The sequence below is a fragment of the Taudactylus pleione genome, unplaced genomic scaffold (assembly GCF_031769625.1).
Source record: "Taudactylus pleione unplaced genomic scaffold, aTauple2 ptg000089l, whole genome shotgun sequence".
In the NCBI taxonomy this organism is placed as follows: domain Eukaryota; kingdom Metazoa; phylum Chordata; class Amphibia; order Anura; family Myobatrachidae; genus Taudactylus; species Taudactylus pleione.
This window is the reverse complement of record NW_028284491.1, coordinates 3,407,763-3,434,157: the sequence shown is the minus strand read 5'-3', so window position 1 is coordinate 3,434,157 and position 26,395 is coordinate 3,407,763. Positions and strand designations below refer to the sequence as shown.

The 26,395-nt window shown below is 46.5% G+C and overlaps 1 protein-coding gene across 3 annotated transcripts in view; it reads left to right on the top strand.

Annotated features, from left to right (window-relative positions):
• The window catches only part of PHF11 (PHD finger protein 11), a 119,452-nt gene that overhangs the window by 79,105 nt on the left and 13,952 nt on the right, over positions 1–26,395 (top strand). For all 3 annotated transcript variants that reach the window (XM_088469105.1, XM_088469103.1, XM_088469104.1), the window contains 5 exons: positions 82–110; positions 3,867–3,937; positions 9,388–9,443; positions 17,071–17,143; positions 25,663–25,715. In XM_088469105.1, the coding sequence (XP_088325231.1) occupies positions 82–110; positions 3,867–3,937; positions 9,388–9,443; positions 17,071–17,143; positions 25,663–25,715 (282 nt within the window). The remainder of the gene's footprint in view (positions 1–81; positions 111–3,866; positions 3,938–9,387; positions 9,444–17,070; positions 17,144–25,662; positions 25,716–26,395) is intronic.

Sequence of the window (26,395 nt, the reverse complement as noted above, 5' to 3'; positions counted from 1 at the left end):
GTTAGCTTTAGAAGCCTAAAAATGAATATGAATAGAGTTATTATGAAATAATGTAAGTATTGTAACTACTCTTTTGTTTAGGAAGCTCTCCATTCAACTCTGCATAGACGGTAAGTGTTCTTATGGGTGGGTGAGTGTGTGAATGAGGTGTATGTAGCTGTTTTAACCAGTGATTCGGGATCATTAATGTAACTTTTATTCACTTTTACTTAAAAAATGTATAGAGTTTTGTTTCCCTATTTCATTAAAAATAGAAAAAATATACCCACATATATTTGTGCCCTGACTTTGTGCATACAAAGTCGCAGATCAAATTTAGACGCACGATAGCAGATATTTATGGAGTGGTCCAGCTGAGGCACTCCAAAGGCCAACATTCAAATCAGCATGCCAGGATACTAAAACTATAAACGGAATGAAAGCGGCACTCCTAAACTCCTAAGTAAATTCAAACACCAAAGTGTTTATTTAAAAACCCATACAATGTATAGCAACGTTTCAGGCAGCTAAAATAGCTTGAGAAAGGGCAAATAGCTGCCCAAAACGTCGCTATACATTGTATGAATTTTTAAATAAACACTTTGGTGTTTACATTTATTTAGGAGCAGGGCTGCCATCAGAGATTGTGCGGCCCGGGACTGAGAAAATAGACAGGCTCCCCCCCACCTCCATACAGTACAGAAACCGTGAGCCAGAGACTTACATAATATATATCACACACACACACACACACACATATATATATATAATATATATATAATTATATATATATATATTAGCAGAAAGAGGCGGCACTGGAGGATTTTAATCTTCACGATTTTAATTGTTACCAACGTTTCAGGGCATCAGCCCTTTTGTCAAACTCCTCCAGTGCCGCCTTTTTCTGCTATTGTAACTACGTTATAAGGAAGGCACGGAGGTCTGTTGAAGATAGAGTGAGGAGTGCCAGACCGCTGCAGCTGTGTATATATATATATATATATATATGTGTGGATATTTATTATATATAAATATATATATGTATATACACACATATAAATATATATATATATACACACACACTTATATATACACACATATATAATTATATATATATAATAGATATACAAACATATATATATATATATATATATATATAATATATATATATACAAACACACATATATATATTTATATATATACTGTATATATATATATATATATATATATATATACATACATATATATATACACACATATACATATATGTATTACACTATATGTTTTTTTTGTTTGTTTATACATTGGTTTCCTTTGGGATATACTCTGAGGAGATATCGTATGAAGATACCGCAGAAGTTTGCAACAGGGACAACACGGATCCCCTTGGAACATTTTGAATAGACGTTTTCTTCACTAAATAACTTGGTATTATATACACTTTTTGCACACTGAAGGCGCTTTTCTTCACCACAAAATTCAGCATCACATTGATGGTTTTTAGAATAGACCATCCCCTGGAAGAATTTAGCAGCCGCCTTTATTAGGGAGTGTGCTTGCACTTAATATTGTTATTATTGTTTTTTCATATACACAGTTTTTTGAGCTTTGTGCGCCACTTGCACTGTTGTTTTAATATTATATATATATATATATATATATATATATACTGTGTATACTGTGTGTATATATATATATGTATATAAAAATATATATATATTTTTCCCCCCCCCCTGGTTTATTACATAGGACTGTAACCAGACCAGTGCTGTGCTCAGTCTGTTTGCCCTTTTTCTAAATTCTCTTTACACTTTCTCCCCTGGCTTAATAAATATGACTGGACCAGACCAAAACAGTGCTCTGCCGTCTGCCCGGCCCAGCATTTTCTGACTTACCTTTTTCCTTGAAGAAGGCTCCGAATACTTCGTTCTGACTTCTCTTCTCCTCCCCCAGCAGACGCTGCTCCTTACTCACCGTGGCTCCTCCGACCTCTCCCCTCAGTGACGCAGCATGACATCATGACGTCACGAGGGCCGACTACAGTCCAAAACAAACTTTATTGTACTTAGGCGTTTCTGTGTGTCCGGCTGTAGGTTGGTGGACCGGCCCGAGCGAGCACTCCACCATTTACTTAATGAGGACCAAGTCTGCGGCGGCGGCCAGTAGCATCGGCTGGGCTTCCTTCTTTTGTTGAAGGGGTAGTGGCTGCTGCTGGCTGTGCGCCGGGTGATAGGAGCTGGCGATGGTGGCCCTGTTTAGGAGTGCCGTTTTCATTACGTATTTATATATTTTTATACAGTATATGTATATATATATATATATATATATCTATAGGCCGGCACTTACTTATACTCCAAGCTAAACGTATGTACTTGCCTTGGTGCCCTCCCCGGGTGCTAGCAGCTCCCCGATAATACAGACCAAAAATAGAACAGGCGGCACTCACAGGACTCCAAAAGAAACGTACTGAGACTCCAACGTTTCAATCTCCTTTAATGATAAGTATTGCAACTTATTGTGATTTTGAGGTAATAGCTGATTTACAAATTTGTTAAAAAGTCATTTTTTATCTCAGTCCTTTTTGATATCTAATTGTAATGTAGTCATGATATTTATCATAATTGGGCTATACACCGTCCTTAAATGTGAACAATTTCAGAGGTATTGTGTTTTTAACATTGGTGTGGGGTTATGTCACTATGGCAACTTAGTTGCCGCCTATGTGGGAGGGGTTATTTGGAGATGTCCTCCCTCCGATGACGTCATCCCCTGTTGTCGGCTATGCGGTTTCTATGCGGTTTCTATGGTTACCGCTATGCGGCGCAGGATTGACACACGTCTTGTGTAGAAACGCGTGTGGATGACGATTACCTCCCCCAGCAGCTGCAACGGATGATTAATCACTTGGGTGTATTAAGGTACCTATTCAAATGTGTTTGTTTTGTATATGTTGTATCCCTGAGGAAAATCTCCAATAAAGGAGATTGAAATATTGGAGTAAACAGACAGTCTCAGTACGTTTCTTTTGGAGTCCTGTGAGTGCCGCCTGTTCTATTTTTGGTCTATATATATATATATATATATATTTATTTATATATTAATCATACAAGCTCGGCGCTCACTTACTTTTCAAACTGTAATTCCTTTAAATACAGGGAATGTCAGTTCGAAAATATTGCAATAATTTCTCCAGCTGGCCAACCGCGTCGAGGGGACTCTGCTTTTCAAATGTAAGACAAACTTTGTCAGTTTATTCCCAGGTGCTTATTAAATGATATGCCTGGGTGTGGTTCTGTCTCTTTAAGCCAGGACCCATTCTCCAGGATCAAGCTTAATTTGTATTTAAAATCTGTGTATTAGCTGAAGCCAAATGTGTAATTTTGAGTGTCAGTGTAGGGACTGACCAGGTGGGAAGACCTCGACGCGGTTGGCCAGCTGGACAAATTATTGCAATATTTAAAGGAATTACAGTTTGAAAAGTAAGTGAGTGCCCAGTTTGTATGAATTTTGTAAATGGTGTGGTCACATACCAAGGGCACCCCAGATGGTTGAGTGCCGTGGATTAAGCCTGTTGTTTATTTTTCTTCACCATCCAATAAAATTGTATCATACAAATATTTCCTGCACAGCCAGTTAGGATATGTTTATGTTAAATTTGCCAGTATAAGTTCTCAGCTAGAATAAAGATTCTGATTTGAAAATATTGGTTAGCAATGCTTCGCTCTGGGGTCATGGGTTGAGGCACTATGTGATCATGAAATATTCTGTGTACAGCACTGTGTAATATGTACTGTAGGTGATATATAAATAACTTATTTTTTAGTTCAGGACTCTTAAATATACTCATACTACCAATATTAACCAATTTTATATATATTTTTTTACAGCACATCTGGCAGTAGTTCAGACTCAAGTGTTTCCATATTGAGACCAAACATACAATGGTCTCTCTCTCTCAGTAAGTACAGTCATTTATGTCTGGTGTAGTACTGACACATTCTGTTATAGTGCTCACTCCAGGTCCCGTGCCGGACCTAGAGAAAGGGCACCCCGGTGCATGCCCTTTTCATCATGGGGCTGCCCCCAAGCTCTCCCTATTCACCGACGGTGATCGCTACACCGTAGTTTTCCCCACCCGTGGGACACTGCGACCCGCTGGTGGGGGCGGCACCCGCAGGCTGTTTTAGCCGGGCGCCTTCAAAAGGGGCAGGGCACATCCGTGGTGGAACTAGAGGTGCAAGAATATGCTTTGGGCCCCCCCCACCCATTCCTGGCACCCCGCACCCCAACAGGTTTTCACCACCCCTCACCCCCCCAGTAATTAAATCCAGTGTCTGCCCTGCTGACCAGCCTTATTTTTTCACCACCCCTCACTGCCCCCCAGTCATTAAATCCAGTCTGTCGAACCCCAGCGAGTCAGCCTCATTCTCTCCTCCAGCCCCAGCATGTCAGCCTCATTCTCCCCCCCAGCATATCAGCCTCATTGTCTCCCCCAGCCCCAGCGTGTCAGCCTCATTCTCTCCCTCAGCCCCAGCGTGTCAGCCTCATTCTCTCCCCCAGCCCCAGCGTGTCAGCCTCATTCTCTCCCCCAGCCCCAGCGTGTCAGCCTCATTCTCTTCCCCAGCCCCAGTGTGGCAGCCTCATTCTCCCCCCCCAGCATGTCAGCCTCATTGTCTCCCCCAGCCCCAGCATGTCAGCCTCATTCTCTCCCCCAGCCCCAGCGTATCAGCCTCATTCTCTCCCCCAGCCCCAGCATGTCAGCCTCATTCTCTCCCTCAGCCCCAGTGTGTCAGCCTCATTCTCACCCCCAGCCCCAGCGTGTCAGCCTCATTCTATCCCCCCAGCATGTCAGCCTCATTCTCTCCCCCAGCCCCAGCATGTCAGCCTCATTCTCTCCCCCAGCCCCAGCGTGTCAGCCTCATTCTCTTCCCCAGCCCCAGCATGTCAGCCTCATTGTTTACCCCAGCCCCAGCGTGTCAGCCTCATTCTCTCCCTCAGCCCCAGTGTGTCAGCCTCATTCTCCCCCCCCAGCCCCAGCGTGTCAGCCTCATTCTCCCCCCCAGCATATCAGCCTCATTGTCTCCCCCAGCCCCAGCATGTCAGCCTCATTCTCTCCCTCAGCCCCAGCGTGTCAGCCTCATTCTCCCCCCCAGCCCCAGCATGTCAGCCTCATTCTCCCCCCAAGCATATCAGCCTCATTGTCTCCCCCAGCCCCAGTGTGTCAGCCTCATTCTCTCCCCCAGCCCCAGCATGTCAGCCTCATTCTCTCCCCCAGCCCCAGCATGTCAGCCTCATTGTCTACCCCAGCCCCAGCGTGTCAGCCTCATTTCCCCCCCCCAGCATGTCAGCCTCATTCTCTCCCCCAGCCCCAGCATGTCAGCCTCATTTTCTCCCCCAGCCCCAGCATGTCAGCCTCATTGTCTCCCCCAGCCCCAGCGTGTCAGCCTCATTTCCCCCCCCAGCATGTCAGCCTCATTCTCTCCCCCAGCCCCAGCGTGTCAGCCTCATTCTCTCCCCCAGCCCCAGCGTGTCAGCCTCATTCTCTCCCTCAGCCCCAGCGTGTCAGCCTCATTCTCTCCCTCAGCCCTAGCGTGTCAGCCTCATTCTCTCCCTCAGCCCTAGCGTGTCAGACTCATCCCCCCCCAGCCCCAGCGTGTCAGCCTCTTCCCCCTAGCCCCAGCGTGTGTCTCAGCCTTGCTACCCCCAGCGTGTCAGCCTTTCCCCCCCCCAGCCCCAGCGTGTCAGCCTCTTTCTCTCCCCCAGCCCCAGCGTGTCAGCCTCTTTCTCTTCCCCAGCCCCAGCGTGTCAGCCTCATTCTCTTCCCCCAGCCCCAGCATGTCAGCCTCATTCTCCCCCCCAGCATATCAGCCTCATTGTCTCCCCCAGCCCCAGCGTGTCAGCCTCATTCTCTCCCTCAGCCCCACCGTGTCAGCCTCATTCTCCCACCCAGCCCCAGCGTGTCAGCCTCATTCTCCCCCCCAGCATATCAGCCTCATTGTCTCCCCCAGCCCCAGCATGTCAGCCTCATTCTCTCCCCCAGCCCCAGCATGTCAGCCTCATTCTCTCCCCCAGCCCCAGCATGTCAGCCTCATTGTCTACCCCAGCCCCAGCGTGTCAGCCTCATTTTTCCCCCCCAGCATGTCAACCTCATTCTCTCCCTCAGCCCCAGCGTGTCAGCCTCATTCTCTCCCTCAGCCCCAGCATGTCAGCCTCATTCTCTCCCCCAGCCCCAGCATGTCAGCCTCATTGTCTACCCCAGCCCCAGCGTGTCAGCCTCATTCTCCCCCCCAGCATATCAGCCTCATTGTCTCCCCCAGCCCCAGCGTGTCAGCCTCATTCTCTCCCTCAGCCCCAGCGTGTCAGCCTCATTCTCCCACCCAGCCCCAGCGTGTCAGCCTCATTCTCCCCCCCAGCATATCAGCCTCATTGTCTCCCCCAGCCCCAGCATGTCAGCCTCATTTTTCCCCCCCAGCATGTCAGCCTCATTCTCTCCCCCAGCCCCAGTGTGTCAGCCTCATTCTCTCCCCCAGCCCCAGCGTGTCAGCCTCATTCTCTCCCCCAGCCCCAGCGTGTCAGCCTCATTCTCTCCCCCAGCCCCAGCGTGTCAGCCTCATTCTCTCCCTCAGCCCCAGCGTGTCAGCCTCATTCTCCCCCCAGCGTGTCAGACTCATCCCCCCCAAGCCCCAGCGTGTCAGCCTCTTCACCCTAGCCCCAGCGTGTGTCTCAGCCTTGCTCCCCCCAGCGTGTCAGCCTTTCCCCCCCCAGCCCCAGCGTGTCAGCCTCTTTCTCTCCCCCAGCCCGTGTGTCAGCCTCATTCTCTCCCTTAGCCCCAGCGTGTCAGCCTCTTTCTCTCCCTCAGCCCCAGCGTGTCAGCCTCATTCTCTCCCTCAGCCCCAGCGTGTCAGCCTCATTCTCCCCCCCAGCGTGTCAGCCTCATTCCCCCCCCAGCCCCAGCGTGTCAGCCTCTTCCCCCTAGTCCCAGCGTGTGTCTCAGCCTTTCCCCCCCCCCAGCCCCAGTGTGTCTCAGCCTTGCTCCCCCCAGCCCCAGGCTGTCAGCCTCTTCCCCCCCAGCCCCAGCATGTCTCAGCCTTGCTCCCCCCAGTGCATCTCAGCCTTGCTCCCCCCAGCCCATACCTCCTCAGCCGCTTACTTACCTTGTTTCCTTGGCCGCTTCTCTTCCTTGCTGCTCCTCTCCCTCCAGCAGCCCAGCCCCTCGTTATGACACGTCACGCACGTCATGTCATAACAAGGGGCCGGGCCGCCCGCGGTGGGTGTCTGACTGTCATGTTGGAGATGGAGAGGCCGAAGCGGGCCAGCTCCAGTTCCAACCATTTACTTAATGGGGACCGGGTCGGTGGGCAGCGGCGCTGTCGGATGCAGGCGGCCATGGGCACATGCACCGCCGCTAGTTCCGCCCTTGGGGCACATTCTGCCCTTTTGAAATTGAGCAGGGTGCGGCACCCTACTAAAACAGCCTAGCAGGAATGCTACTGTTATTTGGATAAATTGTGTAGCTTGAAATACTCATTAATATTGGTAAATTGGCATTTTATAGTTTCAATATATTTACTGAAGATACTGCATACTAGCCAACTTTCCCTCATTGTCAGGGAGACTCCCTGAAATAGTAGCAATCTCCCTGACTCCCTAAAGAGTCTAGTGATCTCCCTGATTTACAGCTTACTCCCATTATGAAGCTGCTTTATACAAAAAAACAGAGATATATGCATTCAAATGGGATCATTAGTATAATTTTCATGCATTGGTTATAAGGCACAATGATCCCTATGGCTATATGCATTTTCAGAAATGTATTTTCATCAACAAGTAGATCTTACTAACTGCTTTGGGGCTCATTTATATATGGATGGAAATCAGAATTATGACACACCTCTCAGATGTAGCAGTACACGCCACTTTACCGCCACGCTCATAGGTCTTGCTTTCACAGTCTCTCTGAAATGTTTTTTCAAAAGTAAGCAAGTAAAGACACAGCTTTGTTTGTTTTTTCATCATTGTATTGAAATAAGACATACTGGGCGGGATGTACTAAGCATCACTTCCTCGGTGTGGTACAGTACATCCCCCCTGTCTTCAGGTACATACCGCGATATGTACCAAGAATATCGCAAAAGACAGCTCTCCCAAAAAGAACTGTCCTTTGTGACGTCTCCGGACAGCGGGACTTCCAGGTTTAACACCCTTCCACATGCGCAGAAGGGTGATGGGAGGGATCTGATCACTTCCAAGAGGGGACGTCCCGAAAAGAAGCCCATAGACTTTACTTGGGTAATGCCACCTTCATGTGGCTTAATACATATGGGGAATTTGGTCAAACCCCCGAAAACTGAATTTTTGTGGGTTTTACAGCATTTTCACGTTAATACATCCCGCCCATTGTACTGTGGGCCTGATTCAGACCCGCTCGCGAGCGCTCAGCTCAGCAAGCGGGTCGATGTTGCCCAAGTGCGCATGCGCACGATGGAGGCGGCTCCGTCGTGCGCATGCGCGAGACCCGAATAACGACTAGTGATGTCAGTGAGAGTGCTTTTGGCTCTGATAGAGCCAAAAGCACTCCAGGGCTTGCGGCAGCGAGACCCTACCGCAAGGGTCTCGTCGCAAGCCCGATGGTCGCGATGGTCTTTACCATCGCGACCATCTTCCTGGCCGCTCGCTATAGCTGTGGGTGGTCACAGCCGCTCCAAAAAGGAGGAGGGACGGCCCTGATTCAGAGCGAGCTCTGAATCGGGGCCTCTGTTTCATTCTAAAGCCCTTTATCTTACGTTCGACATCAGTGATTGTGTTTGCTATGTGTTGAACAACAAGTGCGTGCACATCAGGGGAGTTGGGGTTCGGACTCCGGGTGTTCACAGTTCACACCTTAGGGTAATGGTCTTAAGATTGATTTGTACGGTATGTGAGCAACATAAAAATAATAAGTAACATACAAAAGCTGCCAAAAACAAAACTGTGCTGTAACTTTCATTCAAGTGAATCTGGTGTCATAAAAAAGAAACGTTTGCATGAACCTGATGTCCCAAATTTACATTGCAATTATTTTCTGGGGTTCCCAAAATAATGTGTGTGTACAGCTTATATTTTAAAACAGTCTAACTTTATATAAATTTCAATGATATACTTAGACCATACATTACAGGTTAGTTATTTATTTGGCTAAGCATTCTACATGTTTTAGATTTTATACGGCTAGTGGTTGTATCCTTACGAATAGGGGAAAAACAATGGTAGGGGAAAAAAACTATTTAAATGGTCACAGGATGGACACTATTGCATTCAATGAATAAGAATAAAGCTGAATACATATTTTATGTAACTAAACAATATAGGTGACAAAAAATGGTAAGGTTACAATTTTTTTATTTTGTTATTAATAATCCATTTTCATAGGTGGTCTTCCGATAAAGGACAGGAAACGTGCGCCAAAGAGTAAACCCAACACACAGGTATTTGTATGTGATTACATGCTCTTATAAAGACTCCTTACTCTGGGTTGTGGGTTGTTTTGGGTCTAAAAATCCCAGTAGTTCAAGGTGAAAGATGACTTGTTGGCACAACTGGATTGGAATGGCTTCAGGCCTATTTATTACACTCAGGCAACAGAGGCTACAGAGGTGGGGCTGCAGTGCGGTCCAAAATTCAAATAGGAGAGCCACACCAACAGGGAGTCTCGGCCAGTGATGTTTGGCAGCAGTTGCAGTGACAGTTTGACCTCCCTATTTGAATTTTCGACCGCGCTGCAGCCCCACCTCTGGAGCCGCCACTGCACTAAAGGGCCAGTGGAGCAGCACAGATGGCGTAATGGTTAGCGTTACTGCCTCACAGCACTGAGGTCATTGGTTCGATTCCCACCACGGCCCTAACTGTGTGGCGTTTGTATATTCTCTCTGTGCTTGCTTGGGTTTCCTCCCACACTTCAAAAATATACTGGTAGGTTAATTGGCTCCCAACACAAATTAACCCTAGTGTGTATGTGTGTTGCATTTGTGATAGGGAATATAGATTGTAAGCTTCACTGGGGCAGGGACCGATGTGAATGGCCAAATATTCTCTGTAAAGTGCTGTGGAATATGTGTGTGCTATGTAAATAACTGGTAATAATAATAATTTTTATTAAGTGCAAGGTAATTCTGGTCTCACTTCCGGGTATAACGGACTGGTGCTGGAAACATTGCTGTTCTGAGCCAAATTCATACTCTGTACACACACCTATCTAGCAAAAGGAGGGGGATTTAACCCCCTATTGTACCTCAGCACACTGAATAATACCTGCAACAATATATGAAGACTATATGGTCATAGAAATTCAGAGATATTAGTTGCATGCATTTGCAAATACATGGGAGGCTGCTGGGCCACGTCACGGCTTCTCTATTACCAGCAGTCCCTAACACTAAGGGGTTCACGTCCGGGGCGCAGTGCACCCCAAAAAACGTCCAGCCCAGGACCCCCCCAGGGCATCACACGAAAATGGAAAAAGAGTGACAGTGCAGTGTAAAGTATAGCTGTGTGTGAGTAATCATTAAGTGTGGAATGAGAGGTTAAAATATATGTGAAAAAATACATGAATAATAAACAAACATAAAAGGTGATGTGAAAAGCAACTATGTGTATTAAGTGGTGATGCCCTGAGGAGGCCCAGCCAGACCAGTCCCAGGGGCCCTACGCCCAAACGCTCACCCCAAATGTAAAATATACCAATTATAAGGCCTCATGATAAAGGCACATATATAATTTTGTCAAATGTAAGGCCTCATGATAAAGGCACATACATAAATGCATCCAAATTGAGAGCCAGCTTACCTGGGAGTCACCCCTGGGAACTCCAACTAGCACTACTAGAACCAGCATGCCCTACTAATGCTGGCTCCTTCATGCAACTCATAACAAACAAACAAAAATGGCAGCTTCTCAATCAATCTAGCAGTACTAATCAGGTGCATGAAAGGGAGGGGTCATACTAAGTAGCAAAAGGAGGGGGATTTAACCCCCTATTGTACCTCAGCACACTGAATAATACCTGCAACAATATATGAAGACTATATGGTCATAGAAATTCAGAGATATTAGTTGCATGCATTTGCAAATACATGGGAGGCTGCTAGGCCACGTCACGGCTTCTCTGTTACCAGCAGTCCCTAACACTAAGGGGTTCACGTCCGGGGCGCAGTGCACCCCAAAAAACGTCCAGCCCAGGACCCCCCCAGGACCCCCACACACCTATCTGTCAGCCAGACTAAGGTCAGCAGTATAAATATGTCACATGCAGGTTTTTTGTTTGTTTTACCCCTTTTTCTAATTTTCAAAGCTATCGTCCTGAGTATTCCAACCTGTTCACTGTGGAAGTCCCTGATTGGTCCTTTCTCTTAGATTAGATCAAGTCTGACTCAGAAAAGTCCTGGACAGGATTGCTACTTATTTGTTGCAGCCTTAGTGGGACGGGCTATCAGCTCACCATTACTCTGCATACTAAACCCTGGGTCCCATAACAGCACTGTGTAACATAGGATAGACAAGGAAACTTTTAACAACCCTCCAGAGCTGTTGCTCATCCATTAGTAGGATAGATGCTATGCAATACTCTACAAACCTGGAATTTCATGGAGCTCTCCCAGACTCCTAAGCAGTGAGGGCTGGGGAGTAAGTACAAAGGGCACCTGGGCCACACTGAACCAAGGAGGCGCAGCCTCCCCCTCCTCCCCACACACACACATGCCAGCCCATGCCCCCTAGTGCCAGCCCTGAAAGTTCTCCCAACAACCCATCACTATGAAGAGGAGACCTACCATCTGGATATGCCCATTTACCCAGAGAAGTGGGCTGTCTGAGGGCTTGAGGTGAGTTGCGGTGACTTCTGTTATTGTAGCCCTGCAATTGTGGCATTGTGCAGTTGGAGCTGGGGCCACGGCGGCTACACCACACACCCTGCACTTCCCATCTGGGCCTCTTCCTCAGGCATCTATCAGTCGCAAGTATGCAATAAATAAACTTGTCATCAAATAAAAAAGTGCAAATAATATAGTCATTATTGTTATTATGTTATCTCTTTATATATTTATAGTTGCTAAATCAGGGTTGGGTGCAGGATCTCGGCGATCGGGATGCCGGCGGTAAGAATACCGTCAGCGGCATTCCGAGAGTCAGAATCCTGATGCCTAAATGTAAGTAGCCTAACTCTAACCCTTAACCCTCCCCTCCCACAGCCTAACCCCCCTCCCGTAGCCTAACCCTAACACTTCACCCCGCAGCCTAACCCTAATCCCTCCTCCCACAGCTTAACACTACCCCTCCCCCTAGTGCCGAACACTAACCCCTAAACCTAACCCTCCCCTAACCCTAATACAATCAGGATGCTGACATTTGAGATTCTAGAGCCAGGATTTTGTCTGCTGTCGGGATTCCAGTGCCGGTATCCTGAGCTGCATCCCGTTAAATATTTTATATTAATGCCTGATTTCTGGACTCAAATTAGTGGCTGCGTGTTACTAGGGTGTTTTATTTCATATCATTTGTTTATAGATTTGGTATGAAACACGTAATTAAAAAAAAAAAACAATAATATTTTTCAAAAAAAGTATCCACTTTTATTAGTGAACAAGAAAGGGAATGATAAGTGGCGCTAATAACACACAGCAGATGGTGAAAAAATGAATAGAATTTAATAAATACACATAACCATAATAATACACATATACATAATTAAATAAAATAGATGGTGATCCCTAATTATTTCCCAGGAAAGGGATATAACAATATAATACAATACACAGTAAACAACCATGCACAGTTACTCCTATCTATTAGAGATGTGCACCGACCCCCGTGTTTTGGTTTTGGCGGGAAAACCCGAGACGACTCGTATCTGACTCGGATCACCTATGTTCGGGTGGGTTCAGATCTCTGAAATCTGAACCCGCTCATCTCTACTATCTATGTCATGGAATACTGTAACTTCTTTAGAGTTGCCATTGGCCTTTTTATGGCTTCCATTATTACAGCTGTTATTGCACTCAGTTTTGGATAATGACCTGTTCTGGGCAGATTCACATTTTTTATGGACATAACTGTGCTTTGGCTATATTCAGTGCCTTGGAAATATTCTTGTACCCTTTTCCTGTTAGTACTTTTCAATGACCTGGTCCGAAACTGCTTGGAATTTTCTTTTTGTCTTCAGTGTGTAGTCTTTGCTTGGAAATGCAGTAACTACCAGGGGGAACCTGCAGAGACCGGTGTATTATGCTACAGTCATGTGACACACCTTACCTGCACACAGGTGGATTCCAATAACGATTTATGTGACCTGTGAAGAAAGTCGCTACTGCAGAGGAAATTAGTATGGATATAGCCGAGGGGGAGGGGGGGCTGATGCCATCACTTATGTTCAGTCTTCTACCTAATTAACTGTGACAAATAATTGGATGCATTGTTGAGAACATTCTGTTGATTAGTGGGAATAAATCCATCATGGTTCCATGTTGTGACACAGCAAAATATGAATAATGCCGATTGTGGGGGAGGGTGAGTACCATTGATATTCACTGAATATATTAGCACCGGGTTGGGTACTACGGGATGCTGGTGCTCAGGATCCCAGCAGCCAGAATTCCGACACCGGCATCCCGACAGGGTTAGGATTAGGGATGAGCGGGTTCGGATTTCTGAAATCTGAGCCCCCCGATCCAAGTCGTATCCGAGTCAGGCTCAACTTTTCCCGCCTGACTCAGATCTGAAATCGAGGCAAAACGTCGTCATCCCGCCTTCCGGGTCTCGCGGGTTTTGGATTCTATAAAAGGTCGGCGCCATTTCTCCCTCCGGCTGTGGAAAGTGAAGAGGGAGGGTGGGAGCTAGGGCTGGCTGGGCTGTATTGTGCTGCTGTTGTCCATAGTGGCTGTGACCACTCAGTCCATAGGGGCTGACTGGGCTGTGTTGTGCTGCTGTTGTCCATAGGGGCTGGCTGGGCTGTGTTGTGCTGCTGTCATAGGGGCTGGCTGGGCTGTGTTGTGCAGTCAGTTGCAGTCATAGGGGCTGTGTCCACTCCAAAGTCTATAGGGTCTGGCTGGGCTGTGTTCTGCAGTCATAGGGGCTGTGTCCACTCCAAAGTCTATAGGGGCTGGCTGGACTGTGTTGTGCAGTGTCCCATAAAGGCTGTAGTCCTAGAGGGGTGCTGTAGTGTTGTCCAGGGGGTGATCTGTGCATCAGGGTGCTCCCCCAAAGTGCACTCCAAAAAAAAATTACTTTTTTTTCTGTGTTTGTGAATTGTGTGCACTGTGGCCACACGTGCATCAACAAAGTAGCACCAAGCGTGTGCCTGTGTCATAAGTAAAGGGCTGGCTGGCTCGTCTGTAAAAGCGTGGTGTAACCCCCAAAGTGCACTCCAAACAAAATAAATTTTTTTTTTCTGTGTTTGTTAATTGTGGGCGTGATTCAGACCCGCTCGCGAGCGCTGAGCGCTCGCAACCGGGTCGATGTTGCCCAAGTGCCCGTGCGCACTACAGAGGCGGCTCCGTCGTGCGCATACGCGAGACTCGCACCAAAGGAGGCGTGCTGTCTCGCACCAAAGGGGGCGTGCTGTCGATGGTGATTGACAGCACACCCCCTTTGGTGGGCGTGCCGGGGCGTGGCTGCCCAGACGGAGGCGTTCCCATGGGAACGCCTACAGTCTGGGGCCGGCCCCACCGACATCACTAGTGCGGCAGCAAGACCCTACCACAGGGTCTCGTTGCAAGCCCGATGGTCGCGATGGTCTTGACCATCGCGACCATAATTTTGGCCGCTCGCTATAGCTGTGGGTGGTCACCCACAGCTATGCGAGCGGCCAGGAGGCCACTCCAAAAAGGAGGAGGGACGGCCCTGATTCAGAGCGAGCGCTCTGTCAGAGCGTCCGGCTCTGAATCAGGGCCAGTGTGCACTGTGGCTGCATGTGCATCAACAAAGGAGCAGCGCCAAGCGTGCGCCTGTGTCCCATAAGTCTGTTAAAGGGTGGTGTAACCCCCAAAGTGCACTCCACAAAAAATAAACAATTCTTTTTTTCTGTGTTTGTGTGCGAAATGTATGCGCAGTAGCCGCACGTGCATCAACACAGCAGCAGCGCCAAGCGTGCGCCTATGTCATAAGTCAAGTGCAGATTTGGACATCTGGTCCGGACTGAAGGACGTGCCAACAGTGTCAATTTCTGACATTTGAAAGACGGCCATGAAAAAGGTATCATCACTAAGAATGAGAAGGATTTTATCTATAACACCCACCCGGTCATACCGGTGTTCTGTTCTGTATATTACCGAAGATACACAAACACCCCACAAAAACCACCAAGTAGGCCAATTGTGTCCGGGATTAATTCTATTAGTTCCAACTTATCACAATACAGCCACTGGTCAAAGAACAACCATAACATTTGAAAGATACCACACATACCTTGAATGAACTCAAGAAAATCAGCTGGAAACAAAGAAAGATGGCTGGTTACTTGCGACGTTACTGCATTATATACCTCTATTAACCACCATGATGGGTTGAAGAATTTGGAATACATCCTTAAGAAGGACAGTACTCTAAAAGTACTCTAAAAGCAGAACAAATCATTTTCATATTAGAAGGAATCAAATTTATTTTAAATCATAACTACTTCTGGTTCGGGGGTCGTTTCGTGTTACAGCAACAAGGCACCGCAATGGGTACCAAGTTCGCTCCCAGTTACACTAACCTCTTTATGAGTTTGGGAGGAGGAGTCTGTTTGGAACAATGAAGCGATGGGAGCGAACTTGGTACTATGGAGATGCTATATAGATGACATCATCTTCATTTGGGAAGGATCTGAAGATTCACTGATTGGGTTTCTGAAACACCTCAACACCAATACAGCGGATTACAGCAAAGAAAAAGTTTATTTTCTGGATCTGGAAATATTCCTTAAAGACCAGAAGCTAAAGACCAAAATATATAGTAAGAATGTTGATTCAGTTTTATTCTGTCCAGCAGTGAACACTATCCACCATGTCTCACGAATATACCGAAAGGCCAATTCCCCAGGCTGCGACGCAACTGCAGCAATACACAAGATTACATCTCTCAAGGGAAGAATTAAAGAAACAATTTTTTTCAGAAAAATTATAATAAGACTTTAGTGCAAGAAGCATTTCAGACAGTTTTGGATGGAGATAGAGAAAAACTCCTTAATTACAATATTGACAAGATCGACCACAAAGACATGTTCAATTGATGCTTTATCACTGAATATAACTCTTCATCTAATTTGATTAAACATATTTTACGTAAGCATTGGAATATCCTTACAAAAGACAAAGTACTGGCACAGGTTTTACCAAAAAAACTAAGAGTGATTTTCAAAAAAGCACCAGATTTCAGGCAGAAACTGGTCTGCAATCATCAACCACCATCAAATTTTACTCAAACCTCAATCTCTATGGGGAAGAATAAAGGCTTTTTTCACTGTGGTAGGTGTCTGAGCTGTAAAACATCTCATTACCAGAATACGAAACCTACTCTAACCTTCAAGTCAAACAGTACAGGTACCATCAACAAGATTCATGATATGATACCAGGGGTGTGATATATCTTCTCACCTGTCCGTGTGGCAAACAATATATTGGGAAGACTACGAGAAGCTTAAAACAAAGAATAGGGGAGCATAGAAGGAACATCTTGAAAGGATTTGAAGATCATAGCGTGTCATTACATTTTAAAACCCAGCACCTTAGGGATGCCTCCAAGCTACAATTCATAGGTATCAAACTAGTAAAACCCAGCTGGAGAGGAGGAGATTACAACAAGAAACTAAGTAGAGAAGAGATCAAATGGATAATCGATCTCAAGACCATAGCCCCTCTAGGACTCGGGATGTAGGCGATCAGGATTCTGGCTGGTGTCTGGATTTTAATCACCTCCCTTAGCATCTTCACTTCAATATATACTTATTTCAGTAATAGGTATGCTGCAATTTATTTCCCATGTAGGAAGTTTCCATATAACTAGCTGGGACCAGGGAATGTGAAGGCCTAAAAATAACTATATTGTATTAAATGTTTTTTTTTATTTTCTTCTTTTTCATGCCAGCTGGAAGAGAAATTGATGACAATGTCCTCAGAGGAAAGGAAAGTCTGTGAGCAAATGTACATTGAACTTGGGGGTAAGCAGATACATGTTGTCTGATCGGGTATTGTAATCTATAATGTACTGTATGAGGTCTCCTGCAAACTGATTATAGATAACAGAACAACCACATCTGCAATAGGTGTCCCAGGTGTGTGTTCCCAAATCTGGTTGTTCAGTCATAAGGTGGAGAAACTTAGGTCTCCCGGACTCTTCACTCCACAAGGAGTTCTCCAGTTTTTTAGAGGTTACCTCCAAATTAAATCAAGGTAACAAGAAGTAAGAGTCTACTGTGGGCAGCACAGATGGTGTAATGGTTAGCGTTACTGCCTCACAGCACTGAGGTCATGGGTTCGATTCCCACCACGGCCCTAACTGTGTGGAGTTTGTATATTCTCCCTGTGCTTGTGTGGGTTTTCTACTGGTACTCCGGTTTCCTCCCACAATCCAAAAATATACTGGTAGGTTAATTGGCTCCAAACACAAATTACCCCTAGTGTGTATGTGTGTGAGCATGTGATAGGGAATGTAAGCTCCACTGGGGCAGGGACTGATGTGAATGGACAAATATTCTCTGTAAAGCGCTGCGGAATATGTGTGCGCTATATAAATAACTGGTAATAAATAAATAATAAATAAATAAATACTGCGCACTCTGGGCCTGATTTACTACGGATCGCTATTACAATTACAGCTTCGATTACGCACACAGTGGGTCTATTGCAAAAATATGCTAATGACTATTATAGAGACGCCCAAAGCCAGCACAGAGACGCCCACTACCGCTTTCACACATCCGTAACACATTCCAATCCTGTGTATACATCATGTAACATCGGCCCCTCACGCACAATTACAGCAGGTCTGACCTTACTCAGAAATTGCTAACCTCGTCACACGCAGTGAGTACTCAGACTGTGTATGCCGTCGCAGTGGCTAATTTATGCACGCCCCTGTAACGGCATTCAAACGGACAGGCACTCCTGCGTTACGATGACCACTCCCCTATCACCACCCCCAAATGCTCACTTCCTGTCAATCACTCTGTGGTGGGTCTGCGTGGTCCCTGCGATCGCAGTGATGACTTTGCGCATGTGCAGTACGCAACAATCGTCCGTCTGCGTGCGTAATCGTAATAGCGATCTGTAATGAATCAGGCCCTGTGTGCTTTCAGGTGGAGAACGAAAATCGCGTTTATTTCTCAAAAAGACAATTTTCAGTGAGATACATAATTTGGTTCATGTAAGGTGGACGTAGTGTAGTAATACGTTTTACAGTATGTCAGCTGAGCTCTAGCAGTATGACAGTTTGACAGGTGTAAACTGCGTGAAGTCCTTAGGCCTAATTCTGAGTTTGAAGTACAGCAAAAAAGAGCAAATAATTTTGTACCTGGACAAACCATGGTGGAATGCAAGGGGTTCAAATGCTATTTTACACTGCAATTTTGTATTTGAGTTTGGACACAGCACTCTCATATCTAAATCTCTCTGCACATTTTAAATCTGCCCCACCTGCAGTGCAACATGGTTTACCCAGGTGCATAGTCACTCCTTTTTTGTTTTTCTCTCACCTCAGAATCAGACCCCTTATGTGAAACAAGTTCCAAGGTTTCCATAGCTTGTATTCTGTATACTGGGCCTGATTCAGAGACGGACGCTAATGCGATTACAGCTGCGATTTCACACGCAACGCAGCAGTGAAAATATGCTAATGTCTGCACAGATAACCCGAGCATAAGGACGCCCACTGCTGCCATCTTACCTACGTGCGACGACACATACCTGCGTAAATATTGGTAACATTGGTGGCCCTCGTGACCATGTGGAAGGTCTGACCTGCCGCTACCTTAAGGCAGGTATCCACTACCCGATTAAACAGAGCGATTGAACAATAATGATATCGTTATCGTTCAATCGCTCATTAATCGGGCACAAATCAGGCATGAAAATGTCGGAAACGACCAGCGATGTGCTCTCCCGCTGGTAGTTTATGACATCAATCATCGGCCGAACATGCTGGTCAATCTGCCGATAACGACAGATTGACCATGTCTTCCCAGGTTCGCGTAGTGGATACGCACCTTTAGGAGCTCTTCAGACACTCACTCACAGTGTATGCACTCACAGTGTATGCACTCACAGTGGCTAATTTATGCACACCCATGTAACAGCATTTAAACGGACAGACACGCCTGCGTTTCCCAAACCACCCCCCCATCACCACCCCCAAACACTGACAACCTGTCACTCAGTCTGCGATGGATTCCTATGTGCGTCCGTGATCGCAGTGCTTATAGGCATGCACGATGACAAACAATCACTCGATTACATGCCTAATCGCCTTTCCGTCCATCTCTTAATCAGGCCCACACTATTTAAGGTAGCTAGTATAATTTATATGTCTCTTATGAGATCCATACGTTAACAAAATAGCAAATGGAATTACACCATCCAACAGTTTTCATCATATGTTGAGAGGTACTGAGCTTCGAAAACTGATAAAGGGGAGAGTGATAAAGTACCAACCAATTAGATCCTAACTGTCATTTTTCAAACGCAGTCTGTAAAGTGACGGGTAAAGTGAGAGTTTTTAGAAGTGGAGATATTGGGCCTGATTCAGAGCCAGACGCAATTAGCGCTCGCTCGTCCAGAAAATAGGGGTGGCTATTCAAATGGACCGTTCGCTCTTTGCAGTCTGTTCACGCCTCTAGGTCTGAACGAGCGAACAAAACTTGTGGTCGTTTTTTGGAAACTACGCCCCCTGGCCGCTCACATCCTACGTCATGTTCGCTATTTATTAGATTAATCGAGTACATCGATCAGCGTATGAACTGCTCGCTATTCTTGGGGTTGGTTTTTGCTACCACAATCTTGCGAGCAGTTCTGGCTATAAAATAACCCAGTGACGTGGTCAATGACGCTGCTGTATTAATTATGCACACCCATAAAACGCCCTTTAAGCACGCCTGCGTTCTGATCTCCACTCCCCGTTTTCAAGCACCTTCCCCTGTTACCACCCACATACGCCTCTTTCTGTCACTCAAATTATCAGGCATTAGCTATTTTGCGAGCACATGAATTTCGACCGCACTGACTGGTTCGCGCATGCGTATAACGATCCGTACGCATGCGCAGTTGGGCAAACATCGCTCGGAGTGAACGAGAGGCCGCTTACAAGCGGCTCTGAATCAGGCCCATTATCTTCTAGAAGGTGCTAATTAAGTGTTAAGTAGAATCTGATTGGTTGTTACGGGCAACATCTCCACTTCCAAAAACTCTCACTTTAGTAAATTTACCCCTTAAGGAGCACATCCACTAGACGATTACTGAAGGACCGAACGATAACAATATTGTTATCGTTCAGTCATTCATTAAACTATGCTGTGCCTACACTGAACAATATATCGTTCAGTGTAGGCACCCTCCCTCATTCCTGAACATGGTCAATCTGTCGTTATCGGCATGTTCAGGCGATGATTGATGTCGGAATGACCAGCGGGAGTGCGCATCCCTGGTCGTTTCCGATATTATAGTGCACGATTTGTGCACGATTAATGAACGATAACGATGTCATTATCATTCATTCGCTCATTAATATCGCCTAGTGGATGTGCACCTTAAGGATCTGATTGGTTGGTAATTTATTACTCTCCACTTTATCACTTTTCAAGGCTTAGGGGCATATGTATCAAAGGTTGATGTGAGATAAAATTGTGAAATATATATCACCAACCAATCAGCTCCAAACTATCATTTCTTAAACACAGCCTGCAAAATGTAAGTTAGAAGCTGATTGGTTGGTGATATCTATTTCACAATTATCTCACATCAAGCTTTGATACATCTTCCCCTTAGGAGGCTATTCATGAAAGCTTGTAGAGAGATAAAGTAAACAGGCTCTGTTTGAAAAATGACAGGAGCTGATTGGTTGGTACTTTATCCTCCACAATTGTATCTCTCTTCAAGCTTTGATGAATAGACCCCATAATCTGTAGTTACTGTATACTGAATAGGATAACAAAGCTTGAAGTGGATCTGGTGTCAGGTTCATGGCTGGCTCCAGGGGTTGCCTCGCCCTGTGCAGGACTGGTTATTGTCGCCCCTTTACTCGCGCATGGCCAAAAATGGGGATGTGGTCTAATTACCATAGGTCACGCCCCCTAAATTACGTTATTTGGGGGCGTGCCTGTATGGCACGCCTCCCATTAACGTCAGGCTGGGGGCAAGCCCAGCACTACGTCAGTAGTTGGGCTGCCACCAGCCCTCTTCCTGCACTGAATGAATGCTGCATCCATTCCTCTTCTCTGAGGCAGGGCACCGCTGTACAGCTGCAGGGGTGGAGGTGACCAACCTCCCGACCACCTGAGGGACACTTTGTCCCGTGGGTGGAACAGCGGGACAGTGCCCGAAAAACGGGACTGTCCCGCTGAAATCGGGAATGGCTGGGAGGGGTGTGCCCTCTATGGGGTGGCGCCCCTGTTTGACCACACTGGTCGAACATGCCTCGAGCCGGCTCTGGTCATGTTCATTTTAAAAAATATAGATGCCATGATATAACAGTCCTGCTTTGATTTGGTCTGTTTATCCGATTCCACCAGTAGTGGCCACTATGGTATTCTATATGGGAGTTGCGTTCTGCATTTCTACCACCAGTGGCCACTATTTCTGAGAAGGTCTCTGTAATTACATTATATACAATGTGATTCATACTTCCTGAGGGTTCAGCTTCTAAACATAGTGTCGGGTTTATTGAGTTATTAGAGAATTTTATTTGAAATCGATCTGTTTTCTTTGTGACGCCCCAAATCCTGCCTTTAATAACTGGAAAAACCATGAGGGCCCTCTATCTGGATCCCAGCAGTTTCCAAGTAACACACACCAGGTTGATATGTGAGGATTAGATGTGCACTATCAGTTTTTACAGAAGGAAGCATTATAATTAGGTCCATAGATGTAGTCATCTGCTGGGTTATACCGCTGACCTTTTTGTCACATTAGTGATTCCTTTAATTTGCATCTTTCATTCCTTCTATAAAAACAGAAGAAGTCCAGCCACAGGTTCTCATATACCATAGACCCTCAGCGAACACACTGATGGTCTCAGCCTTTTAACAGATTGTAGTTCACAAATGGAGTAAAAAATAAAAGACCTAACACTGAGCGAAATGTAGTAGGGTGCGAGTTCTGAAAAGGTGCGAGTTTTGCGGTATACTCGCACAATTTGCAAACTTGCACATGTAGTAGGCTGCGAGAACATGAAAACTCGCATGTAACTGACATTTCCACTACTTGCATGACTCAGACTTGCACCCAGATGTTTTCCCATTTAAAACATACAACTTGCACAATGTAATAGGGTGGGAGTTGTAAACTCGCACAAAACTTGTTAAAAATGAATCACTAAATAATAGACCTGCTTCAGGTTAGCAAGTTTAGCCAGAGCAGCAGAGTGTATAGCAGAAACCTACACAGACCACTGCTCTGTGTCACAGTCTCACATTAGTGTGTGTGCGTGCGTTGCTGCTCTGTGTCACAGTCTCACATTAGTGTGTGTGTGCGTGCGTTACTGCTCTGTGTCACAGTCTCACATTAGTGTGTGTCTGCGTGCGTTACTGCTCTGTGTCACAGTCTCACATTAGTGTGTGTCTGCGTGCATTACTGCTCTGTGTCACAGTCTCACATTAGTGTGTGTCTGCGTGCGTTACTGCTCTGTGTCACAGTCTCACATTAGTGTGTGTCTGCGTGCATTACTGCTCTGTGTCACAGTCTCACATTAGTGTGTGTCTGCGTGCATTACTGCTCTGTGTCACAGTCTCACATTAGTGTGTGTCTGCGTGCGTTACTGCTCTGTGTCACAGTCTCACATTAGTGTGTGTCTGCGTGCGTTACTGCTCTGTGTCACAGTCTCACATTAGTGTGTGCGTGCGTGCATTATTGCTCTGTGTCACAGTCTCACATTAGTGTGTGTGTGCGAGCACACTACTACTGTGTCACATTCTCACATTAGTGTGTGTGTGCGTTACTGCTCTGTGTCACATTCTCACATTAGTGTGTGCAGAGCCGGCCCTAGGCATAGGCAACATAGGCAAATGCCTAGGGGCATTCCAAGCCCGGCAAAGGTTTGGGGCACCTGGACAGTTGCTCTGGGTACAGCAACTGAAATGGGCTGTGGTCCCTGCTTAGCACGGGGCTGGGGGGCTTACAGCGCCCCCCTCCCCGGCGCGCAGCGCGCTCAAAAAGTTATGATTACTTTTTTTTCTTTCAAGGGGGCGTGGCCACGCCTCCCGCGATTGGCCACGCCCCCTTCATTACCCGGTCCCGGGGAGGCTCTCAACGGCCCTGCCACCACTATGAAGGGGGCCCGCAGCCGGCCACACCAGACAGGTGTGAATAATGAGTCAGACTGACTCATTAATAGTACACTGGCAGCCGCGGGCCGTAAGGAAGAGGGAGAAGTCTGGCCGGAGGAGGAGGCTCCTCCCCTCACTTCTGGTGGTCATCTCTCCCCCAGCGCCGCCTGAGTGTGTCTTCTCCTGCAGTTGCCGCTGGGGATTTGCTTTTTTTTTTAACTGTCCCCGGTGCGAAAAAAGCAAAGAGAGAAGAGGAGAAAAACCCTGCCAGCCCTGTCACTGTGATCTGACCAGTCTGCGTGTCCTGCCTTGTCTGCTCCTGGTAAGTTAAATATTTATATTGTATTTGTGTGTCTCTCTCTCATACTGCAATGTCTTGTGGGGGGGGGCACTCTGACAGTGGATAATGTGTTTGAAATGTATGTGGGGGGCAATGTGTTTTTTTTTTTCCTGTGGGGGGCAATGTGTTTTTTTTTCCTGTGTGGGGCAATGTGTTTTTTTTTCCTGTGTGGGGCAATGTGTTTTTTTTCCTATGTGGGGCAATGTGTTTTTTTTCTATGTGAGGCAATATATTTTTTTTCCTGTGGCGACATTGTGTTTGAATTTTTCTGTTTGGGGGAGTGTGTTTTTTTTTTCCTTTGGGGGCATTGTATAGTATATGCCAACCACTGTGCACAGGAAGGACTAGGAGCCTGGGAAACAACTGTAGAGACGGACGCCGGGTACACACTAGACGATACGTTGTCAGATCCAGCAAATTGGATCACATATCGTACACCGGCCAGTGTGTTCCCACTGTCGCTGACGATGCGTGCTCCTGTGTGTCATCAGCTAAATCGCCCATCGGACCTGCATGCAGGTTCAACAGGCGATATCGAAAGCGGGGGCTGAATGCAGAATATCCGCTGCTGTTGCTGCCGGCATCGGCAAGTGTGTATGCACTTGCCGATGCCGGCACCCTGCCAGGTCCCGCCATATGCGACATCAGTGCTGGGTACACATCTCTAAGTGTGTACCCAGCATGAGTGAGGGGTGCACTGGGCTGGCCGGGTGAGGGGTGACGGGTGCTGCTGCTGGGTGAGAGGCACTGTGCTGGGTGAGGGGTGCCGGATGAGGATTGCTGTGGGCGAATGTGTTGCTGGCTGCTGCTGTGATCTGTGCTGCTGGGAGAGGGGTGCTGGGCCAGAGGCAGAACTAGTGCTAGGGGGCACCAGCCAAAATTTTGCCTAGGGCATCAAATTGGGTAGGGCCGGCTCTGAGTGTGTGCGTGTGTTACTGCTCTGTGTCACAGTCTCACATTAGTGTGTGTATACACCACTGCTCTGTGTCACATTCTCACATTAGTGTGTGCCTGCGTGTGTTACTGCTCTGTGTCACAGTCTCACATTAGTGTGTGTGTGCGTGCGTTACTGCTCTGTGTCACATTCTCACAATATTGTGTGTATCACTGCTCTGTGTTAGTCTCATATTAGTGTGTGTATATGCGCCACTGCTCTGTGTCACAGTCTCACATTAGTGTGTGTATATGCGCCACTGCACTGTCATAATCTCACATTGTGTGTGTGCATGTGCGTGTCACTGCTCTGTGTCACATTCACACATTAGTTTGTGCATGCAAGCACCACTGCTCTGTGTCACATTCTCACATTAGTGTGTGCGAGCATCACTGCTCTGTGTCACATTCTCACATTAGTGTGTGTGTGCGAGCATCACTGCTCTGTGTCACATTCTCACATTAGTGTGTGTGCGCGCCACTGCTCTGTGTCACATTCTCACATTAGAGTGTGTGTGCCAGTGTTCTGTCACATTTTCACATTAGTGTGTGCGCGTCACTGCCCTGTGTCACATCTCACTTTAGCATGCGAACACCACTGCTCTGTGTCACATTTTCACATTAGTTGTGCTTGTGTGTGCCACAGCTCTCTCACATTCTCTGATTAGTGTGTGTGTGCGCACGTGCCACTGTTCTGTGTCACATTCTCACATTAGTTTGTGTGTGTGCGTATGTGCCACTGCTCTGTCACATTCTCACATTAGTGCATGTGCATGGCGCCACGGTTGTGTGTTACATTCTCACATTAGTGTGTGTGTGTGCACCACTGCTCTGTCACATTCTCACATTATTGTGTTCATGGTCTGACAATTAGTGATCACAGAACGCTTTACATATATTTTGATGTGTATATTAAACATGTGCTTTTTTGAAGGTTCTTTTCCCAGTGTATCCCAAGAAGAGCGTTCTACACAAGATTATCAAAATGTGAGTGTTTATTTTTCTTTTTCATTTTTACATTTCTGAAAGAGATTGCTTTATCACTTTTGTTCAACATTCTTTTAAAACCTCCATTTAATTTATTGCCATTTATTTTTGTTATTATTATTATTGACCATACTGTGTAAGCGTGAGTTGGCCTTTCAATTTGTTGGTTATTTAATATTTTCAATAAACTTCTATGACACTAATATTTACAGGTAGTGTATTCCGTCAAGTCATGGAGTATCGCCTCCGTTTGGGCAGCCACTCTCCCGACCCACCCACCAAAGGGGGCGTGCTGTCACTCAACATCGACAGCACGCCCCCTTTGGTACGAGACCCGGGCCACTGGGCCACCATCGACCCGCTTGCGAGCGCATAGCGGGTCTGAATCAGGCCCTCTGTAAGCCTGATCAGTGTCATAGGCATGTCAGCCGTATCTCCGCTTGCGGCTGAATGGGTGTAACTGGGTGATAACTGAGCCTTTGCACATCAGCTGAGCGTTTTCAGGTCATGTACTCGTAGGCGGAAGTGTTGGCTGCGCAGAGCTGTGTATATGTATATCCGTGAAAATAATAATCATTATTTATTATGATCCTTTATTTATATGGCGCCACAAGGGGTCCGCAGCGCCTCACAAGGTACATAGACAGAAACCATATGAACAAAACAAGAACACAGGGGGA